The following is a 15,388-nucleotide window of genomic DNA, read 5'->3' on the forward strand; positions in this document are numbered from 1 at the left end:
TCAATTCATATGTTAAGGCGCAAGTTTTTATTTCTGCAAAGAATTGTTGTATTAGATTTGTATCTTTTGTGAAAGTATTTCTTTGATATTTCAGGTTTCATACATTATATAGTTTATGCCTACATTTTGCATCTACTAGTAGAATATAAAAAACGTTTCTGTTTTAACAATGTGTTTACACAGATTACTGTAGAAACAGAACAGACATGAAATGCGTGTGTTCCAAACAACGATCTATTATTTCCACTCTAAAACTCCACTTCACTCCCTGAAAATCAATCAAGGCATGAGCTGGAAGAAGTTTGTGCACTTTCTAAGTCGGTGGGGGGATGGAATAGCCGGCTGCTTGCAGCCTGCTTTTTATCAGCACGTTTAGATGATAAAAGACGCTGGTGGAGAGCTGTGAACGATTTCAAGAAGTTTATTTAAGGGACAGATTTACGAAGTTTTTCAGAGGCCCTGGTAATTCTAGTGTTGCTGGTCTTTGTACTGTGTTAAGCAAAAAAGCATGGTGGAGACACTTGAAAATTCAAGCTCAGAAAGTCACACATTGCCCGAAATAAAAAAGTAGTGGTCAGATATTACAGTTGATGTGTAAATGAGAGTTGCAGCACGCCACTTGTTTTACAAAAGCTGACCCCCATTCGATGGTCTGGCGGTGATTGTGCTGCAGTGCCGAGCACATTTTCGGGTGCTGGCTGCACATACCTTGGAAACCATGGCCATCTGATTATGTGCAGACAGATGCTGTTCTAAGTCACAAAATGTAATACTGGAGGCTGTAACAGATGTGGCCAATGAACTAAGGGATATAAGGGCTGTACTATTTGATACTGACCACAAATTAAATTAATTCGTTAAAAAGTACATGCTGTATCTGATAACCTGTTTTTACATTCTGCTAATTACATTCAAACGAAGTTGTAACACTGTCTGATTTGACTGATCATTTGGTGGGTCAGGGTCACATTCATCATACAGTCTCTCTTCAGGTACAGGCAAGCCACAATTTTATGCCACATTAAATATGTAGCATGCAACATGTTCTAATCTCACTATTACATTGCAAAAGATATTCAGGCAGATGAACTCCCCTCTTTATCTATAATATGATGACCCGGAGACTGACTTGACACGACGTGTACAAATCTTCAATTAATTAATAAAGAGCAGGTGTGAAACTACAAGAAATATAATATTCAACAACAGGCTTGTAGGTTGTATGGGAGTTTTTGCAGGATTGAGTTGATGCCATATGCAGTGTCTAAAAATGTGAGACCCTGCAAATCCCATTCAGCCATGGCAACCTGGAGTTCCATCAACATATCACGTAACTCTCTTAAAGTTTCTGGTAATTTTTTTTGGATATTTTTGGAAAGTCATGGATTTGTTGGAAGAATGCGTTTTTGATCTTCTCTGGTGAGCCGTAACATTCCTCCAGCCTTGCCCAGACCATTTTCAGTCCCCTGTCTGGGTAATTTATGTTTATCATTCTGATGCGTTTTGAATGCTCGGCTGATTCACTTCTAAGCCACTTAACCAAAAGGTCTATCTCCTCACTGGCTGACAGGTCTAAGTCTCTGACTGCACTCCAGAATGATGATCGCCAGGCTCGATAGCTTTCAAGACGGTCATCAAATTTTCTGAGACCCTTACTGACAAGTTCACAATGAGCAATGAATTTAGCAAAGTCTGAATGAGTCTGATTAACATTTAAATGAGTGTCAGGAGTGCTATTGTACCCTTGCGCATAGTTGGTTGTCCCTTCCAAAGCACCACCTCCATCATACCTTTTACTTGTAAATGGAGTTTTTTCCATATTGTAGCCTGAAGGTCTTTGCATTTGTTTTATGAAGGGGTTCCTGCAGGCAAATGAGAAGCATCTTCTTCTTCAAAATGTAAGACTAGGTCACCACCTTGAGGCTGTAGCTGGTTCTGTGTACAGATCGATCCAGTGGTTGGAATATGCTTTACGTTTTGAATCAGGTGAGGGTTACAGTGCAGGTCACTGTGTTCAAGTACATACTCTGAAGTGTGTTGGGTGGTGCTGTGGAGACCGAGCTCTGCATCAAAAGTTAACTTCCATTTTCCATTTTCATATTCTGCCTCCGTATTCGAAAGTTTTCCTTCCGCAATCGCTGCTGCTTCCAGCACTTCAGCTTCGACCACAGCTGCTACCGCTTCTCTCTTTCTCACTAGCTTTTCCAAAGTGGCCTCTATACGTGCTTTCTCTATTTGTATCTGCATTTCTTCATCAGCAAACGCCACCCGTGCCTTTGCCGCTTCAGCTTTTGCCACTGCGCTACTGGATGACTTGTTTGAACATTTCATGGAGCATGACATGTGGGACCTGGTCTCAAAGACAGATGACCGTCTCTCCAACACTGTTTAGAGAGCTTGTCTGCGTAAGTTCTGTACAACTCTATAGCGGCACAGATGCAGTATCCGGCCCGTTCAGTCCGATTCATAACCCGTTATTAAGCTTGCCAGGAAAAAGCCGTTTCACTGTTCTGATCTCACTATTACGTTGTAATAGATATTCAAGCAGCTAAAGTCCTCCATTTATCAATATGACGACTTGGAGACTGACTTGACAGGAGGTGTACAAATCTCCAATTTATTAATACAGAGCAGGTGTGAAACTACAAGTAAAGAAATATAATATTCAGCATGCAAATAACAAAATGTTTGATAACAGCTTTAAACTATAAGTAACAGTACAGAACGGTAACAAATATAAACTTACCGGCTATGCTACCATAGGATTAAACAGGCAGAATGAACTTCGCTGTATGTGTTTGTGGCAGATACATCACCTACATCAGGAATGCCCTACTGTAAGGCGGTTTAGGAAGGACAAACATTACAAAGCATGCATAAGTAAACACAACAACAGCCCACAAAATGGAAATGGTCAATAACTAACCACTTTACCCATCCCAACAAACATGACACTACATGCGTGCACAATGTAACATGTTCTGTGCACTACAAAGCAGCACATTAATAGAGTGGAAATGCTTTCTAATTACATAAGCAAACTCATTCTCTGGAGGTGCCTTCATAGTGTAGTGTTGATGCCGAGAGCCACAACTGATCGATTCTCTGCTTTTTATCGTTAAAAGGACTGACTGCCTTTTGCCGCACTAGTTGGAAAAAGCACCTGCAACTATGCATAGCTGCTGTTTTTATAGGCATTTATGCTATATATTACATTAGCCTTCCCTGCAGCTCCACCCGCGTAGTAGTGAAACAGAACTGTAAAAAAAATCAACAAACAGGCATTGCTAGCAAAATGCAGGCAAAGTACACTCCAAAATACAGAGGTAGACAGACTCAAATCGAAACTGACACATGAGTGAGGAAGGCCCTGCCGGGCTCCCCACTCCTAACGTCACGCTTCCCCCTCCCCTTGGCCCACAGCCACTGTCTCGAATTAGCGCAAATATATCGCTCCTGCAAGCGAACTATGATCCTTAGTGCAAGGAGAGAAGTTCCAAATTAACCAGAATGTTCAAGCAAATTATAGGGAAAAAAAATCCTATCTAAATGCATTAAGTAGTTCTCTCATTCACTAGCTAAGCGGAGGTAAGGTACACCCTGAGGCTGGTGCGTGAGTGAGGAGGGCCAAGCCCCCCCACCCCTTGGCCCGCTGCATCTCTCTCTGATTTGTGCAAATAAATTGGTACTGCAAGTCAACTATGATACTTATCACAATGAGAGCAGTTGCAAAACCAACCAGAATGTTCAAGCAAATTCAAAAAAATAACTCTTATCTAAATCTGTGAAGTAGTTTTCTTGTGAAAAGTGGCCAGACAGACAGACATTAGATTTTATATACTGAATAGTGAGATAAAGCCAGCTCATTCTTTTGGTGATTCATCCCTGGTTGATGAACTTGCCCGACGCCGTTGCAATAGCAAAGTGCATGTAGTTGACTGCTCCGATTATATATGGAAAACCGGACGTTGTTGCAAATTGCTCTTTGATGTTTCCCAGTTCAACTGTAAAGTAAGAAAATCAAATATCTGAATGACAAGTGGATAATACCATCCTATACAGCTGGCATGGCGTGACTCAGTGATGACTGAGAAATACCCCATCAGTCAGAAGGTTTACTTTGAAAAGCTTCTATGGCTAAAAAACCGAGATTGGACTGAAATTGTAAAGGAGCAGGTAGAGCACAATTCCTTAAAGACTGCATTTATGAATCCGGTGCCAGTTCAGCACACAGCTCCAAGAGGAGGTAGCTCTTGAAAATCTAAATCAATTTAGAACCCAGTCATCATCATCTCTAAATATATATTTCTCTTCTAATTCTTCCATTTGTAATGTCTACTAACAATGCTAAAGCAGCAATGTTAGTTGGAATAGATTGGCAATTCCGTGCACCACTGTTACAGAATGATTACAATCAAGTGAATTAAATTTGTAAATGATATGCAATTCATTTCGGTGTATTTGATAAAATCTGCATTATAGATGTGACCCTAAAAAAGAAAAGCAAAGCACAGAAACAGTAGCACTGCTTTGACTCTGGTTGCCACCAGTTTGTAAAATCGAACAGAAACTTGTATAAGCTTAGTGTGAGGCTACCATGAAAATGGCTGTCGCTTTACGTCAAGTTTAGTTTTTACACATCTCAAAGTGTGGAAAACATGCATACACATTTTTTTGAGTATGCACCATTTCTACATGAGGTCCCAGGTTAGTTCTCCTACATCATGTCATGACAAAGTGACATATTCATTCTTCACGGAAGTTAGTGACAGGAGTCTGCAATTAAAATTACTTTCATCTTTGTGTTGTTGCCATAACTTACCTTAGAATCACAAAATATGTTTTTAAACTTGGAACCATTCACACTTTAAAACACACTGTTTATGTATATAGCAAATTTCGACTGCACAAATAACTAATAATGTCTTAAAAATCTTAAATACGTACCTTTATGGCAAAAAATAAGGATTTAAATACAACTTTTAGTAATTACATGTTTTTAAACAATGCTAAAAGTACCTGAAGGCTTCATTCCTTCTGCAATGTGTTCATTGGACAGAACAAACAAATTTGAAAGACACAACACCAGATCATGCACATGACAAAAATCTAAAAAACATAATTTTCCCCACCTGCACAAATCCTTGTCAATGCCTGAATAACCATCCATTTCTGTTCAAAAGAACTAGAGGAGGTCTCCAGTATTGTTAAAAAAATTTCTCTGAAGAACACCTTAAAAAAAAAAAAAATTTAAAAAACTCTTACTTTTCTAAATCAGCACATTAATTATATAACTATTACAGAAAATAATTCAACCAAATTCATTCTATGAGAGAATGTAATCGGAACCAGCAAAGCAACTGTTATATATGTGTCTAAATTTGAATAAGTATTGAAAATACTTGAATAAAAGCATAGATCTTATCGCAATTTCATTGCTTTTATTTTAAAGAAAATGCATTATTTAACAATCTGACGTATTATCCTTAAGCAAATAATTTAAAACATATGATTTAACCTTGCATATAACTGTTGTGTATGCCTAAGTATCACTTCATCTAAAAGGATGATGTAAACAAACAAAGCAGTATGCAATGCACTACTGAAATACATTATATAAAAAGGTATGGTACCTATAACTTGTATCAAGAATAAATACAAAATGTACTTACAGAATAAATATAAAATACAGATAGAAACACAGTAACAGTTTAAAATATTTCCAATTTGTCAAATTTAATTTATCCACTATGCATCATTACATTAAACTTAACTTTAAATTTGGAAATGTATCCGATTACAAATGTACATGAGCAATAGAGGGGGTGATTGGTTCCACGGCTGCATTACAGATTCCACATTTTTGACTGGAAAAGTCACCTTCTTTGTGGAGCTGGCATGTTCTCCAAGTGTGTTTTTCTCCTATAACACTACAGATGTGCTAGATATCTGGAGATTACAACTTTATACACTGTTTGATCATATGAGTGTGGGTTTAAAAGGGCCCTGCAATAAAATTGTTGCATTGTCCATTAACTGTTGTTTATTAAAATAAGAACATGAGTTTATAGTTTTTATTTCAGATTCCCATAATACTTTGTGTAAAGAAGCACTTTCTGACTTCAGTCCTAAATGCCCTTCCCCTTAATTTCCACTGGTGTCCTAAAGTAAGTGATTCACTGTTAAGTTGAAATAATTCTACTGGATCAACTTTTAACAATATTTTTGAGAATTTTGAAAACCTAGATTAGGTCCCCATATAGTCATCTCTGCTTGAGTCTGAACAGGTTTAATTCTCTGCGTCTGTCAGAGACCTACATTTCATTAATACTGGAATTACCAAAGCCTACAAAAACACTCGTAATTCCAGCCCACCTTATATCCCTTTGCACCTCTCCATCAGGGTCTTTTGTGTTGTAAATGTGTTGATCAGCACAAGCAACAAACAGACTGCTATCCCATCCCCAACTGCACCAGCTTAAGTCGCAAAGAAGATTCTCAGTGCTCAATTAGTTTATCTGGGAGTTAGGTGCCTAGAATTGCAGAGGGTAAATAATATACTGGATTGTCATTTGGAATACATGCATTTCATGTGTGTTCAGTGTCTACAACAATCTATTTAAACACATTGCTAAAACAGAAACGTCTAAAAAGCGCACTTGTTTTGTTATACTTGTACCATTTGTGAAACTATTTATTTGATATTTGGACTTCAGTCTTCAAACATTAAACACTTCATGTCTGCATTTTGTCAATTATTACTAAAATATGAAAAAAAAATTTTAGCGATGTGTTTACATAGATCCTTGACTTTACTTGAGCTGCGGCGGTGTGGGAGATGGGACATCAGGCTGCTTGCGCTGATCGACACAGTTACAACACAAAACACGCTGATGGAGAGGTGCGAAGAAATTTAAGGTGGGCTGGGATTAAAAGTTTTTCCGTAGGCTTTGATAATTGTAATGTCAAATCCTGGGATGCACCTGGTTGCTTTCCTCTGCACAGCTTCAAATGTATTTCCTGTAGCACAGTGACCAGAACTATACACAGTATTCCGGATGTGTTCTCTCTAGTGCATTATATAGTCTAAGCATAACAGTCTTTGATTTATATTTAACAGTTCTGATGATATAACCTAACATTTTATTTGCCTTTTTAAACATTCCAGCAAATGCTTAGATGATGAAAATGTTGTGTCAACATAAACCCCTAAATCCTTTTCAGAGTTTGCTTACTATAGGACAATAGCTTCCATTTTCTATTTATAATTAGGGTTCATTTTGCTCACAGGTACAGTACCTTGTTAAAAGTTTAACACAACATGCCTACCACTATATAGGTGTAAAATGTTTTTTGATTGTGACACAAGCAAAAATTAAAATAAAAAAAAAAATCATGAGTGTGCAAAGGTATTCACTCCCCAAAGTCAGTACTTTTGTATAGCCACCTTCCAGCTGCAAGTCTTTAGGGGCATGTAACAGTTTACCACATCTAGCCACTGTCATTTGTGCCCATTCCTCAAGGCAAAACTGTTCCAACTCCTTCAAGTTAGATGGATTGTATTGGAGTAAAATAATCTTCAAATTATGCCACAAATTCTTAATTGGACTGAGGTTTGGGCTTTAACTATGTCACTGCAAGACATTTATACGCTTTCCTTTAAACCATTCCTGTGTAATGGTAGCAATATGTTTAGGGTCATACTAGTCTGTGTGCCGCATGAAACTACACATCAGAATTTATCAGGTTGTATGGTTGCCAGTGTTCATTTGTACTTTACTTATTGTTATAATTTATGAATATTATCAAGAATACATTATTTAATTATATAAATTTAAACTTATAAATGATATAATTACACTTATAAATTATATTCATAAGTGTAACTTAACTCCTGCGTCTCTTTTACTACACCTAATTGCCTGAGGTTATAAATGTGAAAGGGAAGGTGGGGAAATGTTATATACTGTAGTACAATACTTTATAAACAGTGGTAAGCCTGAAACATCTGAGGCAATCTGACAAAGGCTACACATTAATAACACAAAAGGGGAAAGCAGAGTAATATAGAACTCTACCAAGACAAAATATATACTATGATATAGATTATACTATAGAACAAATTATAAAATATTATTTTTTTCAATGGCAACACCACATGATTGTATTTACAATTCATCAAAAAATTAATCACAATTAAAAAATTGTTTCTCAGACCTAAACTATATATATATATATATATATATATATATATATATATATATATATATATATATATATATATACATACATATATATACATATATATATATACATACACATACATTCACCTAAAGGATTATTAGGAACACAATAATAATACGGTGTTTGACCCCCTTTCGCCTTCAGAACTGCCTTAATTCTTCGTGGCATTGATTCAACAAGGTGCTGAAAGCATTCTTTAGAAATGTTGGCCCATATTGATAGGATAGCATCTTGCAGTTGATGGAGATTTGTGAGATGCACATCTAGGGCAATCAAGCTCTGCTCGCACACATCCAATAGATGCTCTATTGGGTTGAGATCTGGTGACTGTGGGGCCATTTTAGTACAGTGAACTCATTGTCATGTTCAAGAAACCAATTTGAAATGATTCGAAGCCTTTGTGACATGGTGCATTATCCTGCTGGAAGTAGCCATCAGACGATGGGTACATGGTGGTCATGAAGGGACGGACATGGTCAGAAACAATGCTCAGGTAGCTCGTGGCATTTAAATGATGCCCAATTGGCACTAAGGGGCCTAAAGTGTGCCAAGAAAACATCCCCCACAGCAATACACCACCACCACCACCAGCCTGCAAAGTAGTAACAAGGTATGATGGATCCATGTTCTCATTCTGTATACGGCAAATTCTGACTCTACCATTTGAATGTCTCAACAGAAATCGAGACTCATCAGACCAGGCAACATTTTTCCAGTCTTCAACTGTCCAATTTTGGTGAGCTTGTGCAAATTGTAGCCTCTTTTTTCCTATTTGTAGTGGAGATGAGTGGTACCCGGTGGGGTCTTCTGCTGTTGTAGCACATCCGCCTCCTCAAGGTTGTGCGTGTTGTGGCTTCACAAATGCTTTGCTGCATACCTCGGTTGTAACGAGTGGTTATTTCAGTCAAAGTTGCTCTTCTATCAGCTTGAATCAGTCGGCCCATTCTCCCCTGACCTCTAGCATCAACAAGGCATTTTCGCCCACAGGACTGCCACATACTGGATGTTTTTCCCTTTTCACACCATTCTTGTAAACCCTAGAAATGGTTGTGCGGAAAATCCCAGTAACTGAGCAGATTGTGAAATACTCAGACCGCCTGTTTGCACCAACCACCATGCCACGCTCAAAATTGCTTAAATCACCTTTCTTTCCCATTCTGACATTCAGTTTGGAGTTCAGGAGATTGTCTTGATCAGGACCACAGCCCTAAATGCATTGAAGCAGCTGCCATGTGATTGGTTGATTAGATAATTGCATTAATGAGAAATTGGGTGAGTGTATATATATATATATATATATATATATATATATATATATATATATATATATATATATATATTGTGGCCCCGCCGGGCGGAGCCCGCCGACGCCAGGAGGACGGAGGAGGGCTTGTGCCTCCTCCAGACCGCGAGGGGCCTCCGCCCTGGTTCTGTTGGGGCCACGGGTTGAGGGCATGGAAGCCCCTTCCCTGTAGGGGCCCGTGGTCACCGCCAGGCGGCGCCCCGATGCCGGTTTATCCCGCGGCGGTTGCCGGTCGGGCAGGAGCCCGCCGACGCTTGAGGGCCGGAGGAGGGCGAGTGCCTCCTCCAGACAGAGTGGGGCGCCCGGCCCTGGTTAGGCAGGGCCTCGGTACAGGGCTTTGAAGCCCAGCCCTGTAGGGACCTGCGGGCACCGCCAGGCGGCGCCCGGGTGCCTAATTATCCCGGGGAGCCCGGCACTTCCGCCACACCAGGAAGTGCCGGGGAAGACTTTGTGTGACGCCCGGAGAGCTGCCAGGAAGGCAGCCGACACTTCCGCCACGCTGGGGCGTGGCCAAGGAGCAGATGGCGGAAGCACCTGGGGCTCATCCGGGAGCCTTATTTATAGGGGCCTCCCTCCAGTCATTGGTGGAAGTCGGGAGGAAGCGGACTGAGCTGGAGAGCGAGGACAGGAGGCGTGCCAGGACAAAGGCACAGAGACTGTGGGCCCCTGGACTTTGGGGATTCAGTGCCAAGGGCGCTTGGGCGTGGAGTGCACGTGGAGGACTTGTAAATAATATTAGGGTAAATAAAAGTGTGTTGGGTGCAAAAATGTTGTCCGTCTGTCTGTGCCGGGGCCAGGTTTCACAATATATATATATATATATACACTGCATATAGTAGGCAAAGGTTTTAAAGTGTGCCAATGTGATCTGTAATGTTTTTTACAAACACATTATTTTATAAAAGGATAGCCACACAAACTAGCTGACACGGTACAATTGGCCAGGAAGATGGACAGAAATATGTGAAAGACAATCCAGCCAGGCATCCATCCATCCATCCATCCATCCTCTTCCGCTTATCCGAGGTCGGGTCGCGGGGGCAGCAGCTTAAGCAGAGAGGCCCAGACTTCCTCTCCCCGCCACTTCTTCCAGCTCTTCCGGAGAATCCCATGCTCCCAGGCCAGCCGGGAGACATAGTCCCTCCAGCGTGTCCTGGGTCTTCCCCGGGCCTCCTCCCGTTGGACGTGCCCGAACACCTCACCAGGGAGGCGCCCAGGAGGCATCCTGATCAGATGCCCGAGCCACCTCATTTGAATCCTCTCGATGCGGAGGAGCAGCGGCTCTAATCTGAGCCCCTCCCGGATGACTGAGCTTCTCACCCTATCTTTAAGGGAAAGCCCAGACACCCTGCGGAGGAAACTCATTTCAGCCGCTTGTATTCGCGATCTCGCTCTTTCGTCACTACCCATAGTTCATGACCATAGGTGAGGGTAGGAGCGTAGATCGACTGGTAAATTGAGAGCTTTGCCTTACGGCTCAGCTCCTTTTTCACCACGACAGACCGATGCAGAGCCCGCATCACTGCAGATGCCGCACCGATCCGCCTGTCGATCTCACGCCCATTCTTCCCTCACTGGTGAACAAGACCCCGAGATACTTGAACTCCTCCACTTGGGGCAGGATCTCTCCCCCAACCCTGAGAGGGCACTCCACCCTTTCCGCTGAGGACCATTCTCTCGGATTTGGAGGTGCTGATTCTCATCCCAGCCGCTTCACACTCAGCTGCGAACCGATCCAGAGAGAGCTGAAGATCACGGCCTGATGAAGCAAACAGGACAACATCATCTGCAAAAGCAGTGACCCAATCCTGAGTCCACCAAACCGACCCCTTCAACACCCTGGTTGCGCTTAGAAATTCTGTCCATAAAAGTTATGAACAGAATCGGTGACAAAGGGCAGCCCTGGCGGAGTCCAACTCTCACTGGAAACGGGCTCGACTTACTGCCGCAATGCGGACCAAGCTCTGACACCGTTGTACAGAGACCAACAGCTCTTATCAGGGGTCCGTACCCCATACTCCCGAGCACCCCCACAGGATTCCCCGAGGGACACGGTCGAATGCCTTTCCAAGTCCACAAAACACATGTAGACCGGTCGGGCAAACTCCCATGCACCCTCCAGGACTCTGCTAAGGGTGAAGAGCTGGTCCACTGTTCCGCGACCAGGACTAAAACCACACTGTTCCTCCTGAATCCGAGGTTCACTATCCGACGGACCCTCCTCTCCAGAACCCCAATAGACTTTTCCAGGGAGGCTGAGGAGTGTGATCCCTCTATAGTTGGAACACACCCTCCGTCCCCTTTTAAAGAGGGGACCACCACCCCGTCTGCCAATCCAGAGGCACTGTCCCGATGTCCATGCGATGTTGCAGAGACGTCAACCAAGACAGTCCTACAACATCCAGAGCCTTAAGGAACTCCGGCGATCTCATCCACCCCGGGCCCTGCCACCAAGGAGTTTTTGACCACCTCGGTGACTTCAGTCCCAGAGATGGGAGAGCCCACCTCAGAGTCCCCAGGCTCTGCTTCCTCATTGGAAGGCATGTTAGTGGGATTGAGGAGGTCTTCAAGTACTCCTCCCACCACCCATAACGCCCGAAGTCGAGGTCAGCAGCGCACCATCCCCACCATATACGGTGTTGACACTGCACTGCTTCCCTCCTGAGACGCCGGACGGTGGACCAGAATCTCCTCGGCCGTCCAAAGTCGCTCTCCATGGCCTCTCCAAACTCCTCCCATGCCCGAAGTTTTGCCTCAGCAACAACGAAGCCGCTTCCGCTTGGCCTGCCGGTACCTATCAGCTGCCTCCAGAGACCCACAGGACAAAAAGTCCTATAGGACTCTTCTTCAGCTTGACGGCATCCTCACCGCCGTGTCCACCAACGGGTTCGGGATTGCCGCCACGACAGGCACCACCACCTTGCGGCCACAGCTCCGTCAGCCGCCTCAACAATAGAGGCACGGAACATGGCCCATTCGACTCAATGTCCCCACCTCCCTCGGGGCGGGTTGAAGTTCTGCCGGAGGTGGGAGTTGAAGCTACTTCTGACAGGGGACTCTGCCAGCCGCTCCCAGCAGACCCTCACAACACGCTTGGGCCTACCAGGTCTGACCGCATCTTCCCCACCATCGGCCAACTCACCACCAGGTGGTGATCAGTTGACAGCTCCGCCCCTCTCTTCACCCGAAAGTGTCCAAGACATATGGCCGCAAGTCCACACACGACCACAAAGTCGATCATCGACCTGAGGCCTAGGGTGTCCTGGTGCCAAGTGCACATATGAACACCCTTATGCTTGAACATGGTGTTCGTATGGACAATCCATGACGAGCACAGAAGTCCAATAACAAAACACCGCCGGTTCAGATCGGGGCCATTCCTCCCAATCACGCCCTTCCAGGTCTCACTGTCATTGCCCACGTGAGCATTGAAGTCTCCCAGCAAAACGAGGGAATCCCCAGAAGGTATGCCCTCTAGCAACCCTCCAGAGACTCCAAAAGGGTGGATACTCCAAACTGCTGTTCGCGATATGCACAAACAACAGTCAGGACCCTTCCCCACCCGGCGGAGGGAGGCCACCCTCTCGCCCACCGGGTAAACCCCAATGCACAGGCTCCAAGTCGGGGCAAGTATGCCCACACCTGCTCGGCGCCTCTCACCGGGGGCAACTCCAGAGTGGTAGAGAGTCCAGCCCCTCTCAAGGAGATTGGTTCCAGAGTCCAAGCTGTGCGCCGAGGTGAGTCCGACTATATCTAGCCGGAACCTCTCACCTCGCGCACTAGCTCAGGCTCCTTCCCTTCAGAGAGGTGACATTCCACGTCCCAAGAGCCAGTTTCTGTAGCCGAGGATCAGACCGCCAAGGTCCCCGCCTTCGGCCACCACCCAACTCACACTGCACCCAACCTCCTTGGCCCCTCCCATAGGTGGTGAGCCCATGGGGAGGAGGACCCACGTTACCTCTTCGGGCTGTGCCCGCCGAGCCCCATGGGTGCAGGCCCGCCACCAGGCCGCCATCGAGCCCCACCTCCAGGCCTGGCTCCAGAGGGGGCCCGTGACCCGCCCGGCAAGGGAAAACGTTGTCCAAAGTTTTTGCTCTTCATTGGAGGTTTGTTGAACCGCTCTTTGTTTCATCCCTCACCTATGACCAGTTTGCCTTGGTGGTTCTACCAGGCATAAAGCCCCGGACAACATAGCTCCTAGGATCATTGGGACACGCAAACCCCTCCACCACGATAAGGTGACGGTTCAAGGAGGAGCACACAATCCAGGCAGTCTATGTTAAAATGCTGACATTTACTTAATATATGGCCAGAGTGAACAATGGCTACTGTCTGCAGAAGCCATGAAAAAAAGGGGAAGGTGTCATTTGGGCAAAGTCCAAAAATAACAGATGGTTCTGTTGGAGATTGCCCATACCGGGTAAAAAAGTAAATATGTGTTTAAAATGAAGAGAATCCATCACAAAGCCAGAAGACGACCAATAAATAAAACTTCTCATTGAAACCTAGCTTAGCAAATCTGACACTATTCCCTTACCTGAGTCATCAAGTACACACTCCTTTATAAATCTAGAAAAAGTGGTCGAGGAGGTGGCCTTGGAATAATTCATTGTGACAAAATGCAAACAACTTATAAAAATGTTGGTGAACTGACATCCTTTGAGGCACTATTTTAAATATTACAACAGATTCCAGCACAACTGTGCTAGTCTATTGACTATCCGGATCATATTCATTGTTCACGACTGAATTTGACAGTCTTTTATCCCATTTAGCTATAATTTATGATTGTGTAAAGTTGATGTGGGATTGCACACGATTATGTAGAAAATGACACTTTCAACAAATGTTTTACTTAATCTTTATAAAGCTTTCGAATAATTGAAAATGCTGCTGCAAGAATTATTACAACAATAGAGAATGGACACAAAACACCAGCTCTTAAATCCTTATACTGGCTAATAGTTAACTTTAGGACATAACATTAAGATTAGGACACCAATATGTCAGCCTGCTTATGGATCTAAGGATTAATAAAATAATAGTGGGTGTCAAGCTTTTAGTTGCATGGCCCTGAAGCTGTGTAATGATTTACCAGCTACTATAAGAGGTGCCCTTTCATTCTTAGATTTTAAATCCAGGCTGAAGACTTGCTACTTCAGCCTAGTGCGTCCCGAGTAGAGTTGCTGATTAGCTGTGCATAACACATCTCTGTTGATAGTCCAGGAATCTCTTTCTAAACTGCCCTTTCCAAGATTTCTTTTTTTTATACAAGGTTATTTTTGAGAGTTTTTGTCTTCTTAAAGAGTCTTCGGGGTCTGTCAAAAAACAGGGACTGTTAAAGGCCACTGAGAAATTCCTTATGTGATTTTGGAATATGCAAGAAAGAGATTGCTGTTGTTACTGTTGTAACACGTGTGGTTTCATTGTAAAGGAACAGAAAGTTAGAGATTAAAAATATAGACACAGAATTCCAATATACAGGAAATCAAAACAGGGGAAGGAGATAAAGGGAGCGGATACAGAAATACATGACAAAAAGCACACACCCCAAGATAAACATTTAAAATCCAGAAGCAGAGTCCCTGACATCGCTCTAAACACTACAGTATCTGAATATGGGTAATATTTTGAACAAGGGTAGAGATCAGAAAATCAATGTATTAAAACAACGTCGCTTAACAGGATGAATGGAATAAGACTAGCCTGCTGACATAACTTATTTTGTACCCATCTAAAAGCTCAAAAGAATTAAAGTGAATAATACTCCAAAGAAATCATTTCTTGCATAAGAAAAGAAAAATATCATCAGCTTAAATTGATATCTCATTATTAATGAAT

The 15,388-nt window shown here is 43.1% G+C and overlaps 1 protein-coding gene across 1 annotated transcript in view; it reads right to left on the reverse strand.

The window, feature by feature from the left end:
* LOC120514612 (brefeldin A-inhibited guanine nucleotide-exchange protein 2-like) overlaps positions 1–5,228 on the reverse strand; it is a 570,108-nt gene extending 564,880 nt beyond the window's left edge. Inside the window, exon 1 of the mRNA XM_039735092.1 lies at positions 5,133–5,228. Within this exon, the coding sequence (XP_039591026.1) occupies positions 5,133–5,166 (34 nt within the window). The 5' untranslated portion in view covers positions 5,167–5,228. The remainder of the gene's footprint in view (positions 1–5,132) is intronic.
* Between the last annotated feature and the right edge of the window lie 10,160 nt (positions 5,229–15,388).

This window comes from Polypterus senegalus, chromosome 14 (assembly GCF_016835505.1).
Source record: "Polypterus senegalus isolate Bchr_013 chromosome 14, ASM1683550v1, whole genome shotgun sequence".
Lineage (NCBI taxonomy): Eukaryota > Metazoa > Chordata > Cladistia > Polypteriformes > Polypteridae > Polypterus > Polypterus senegalus.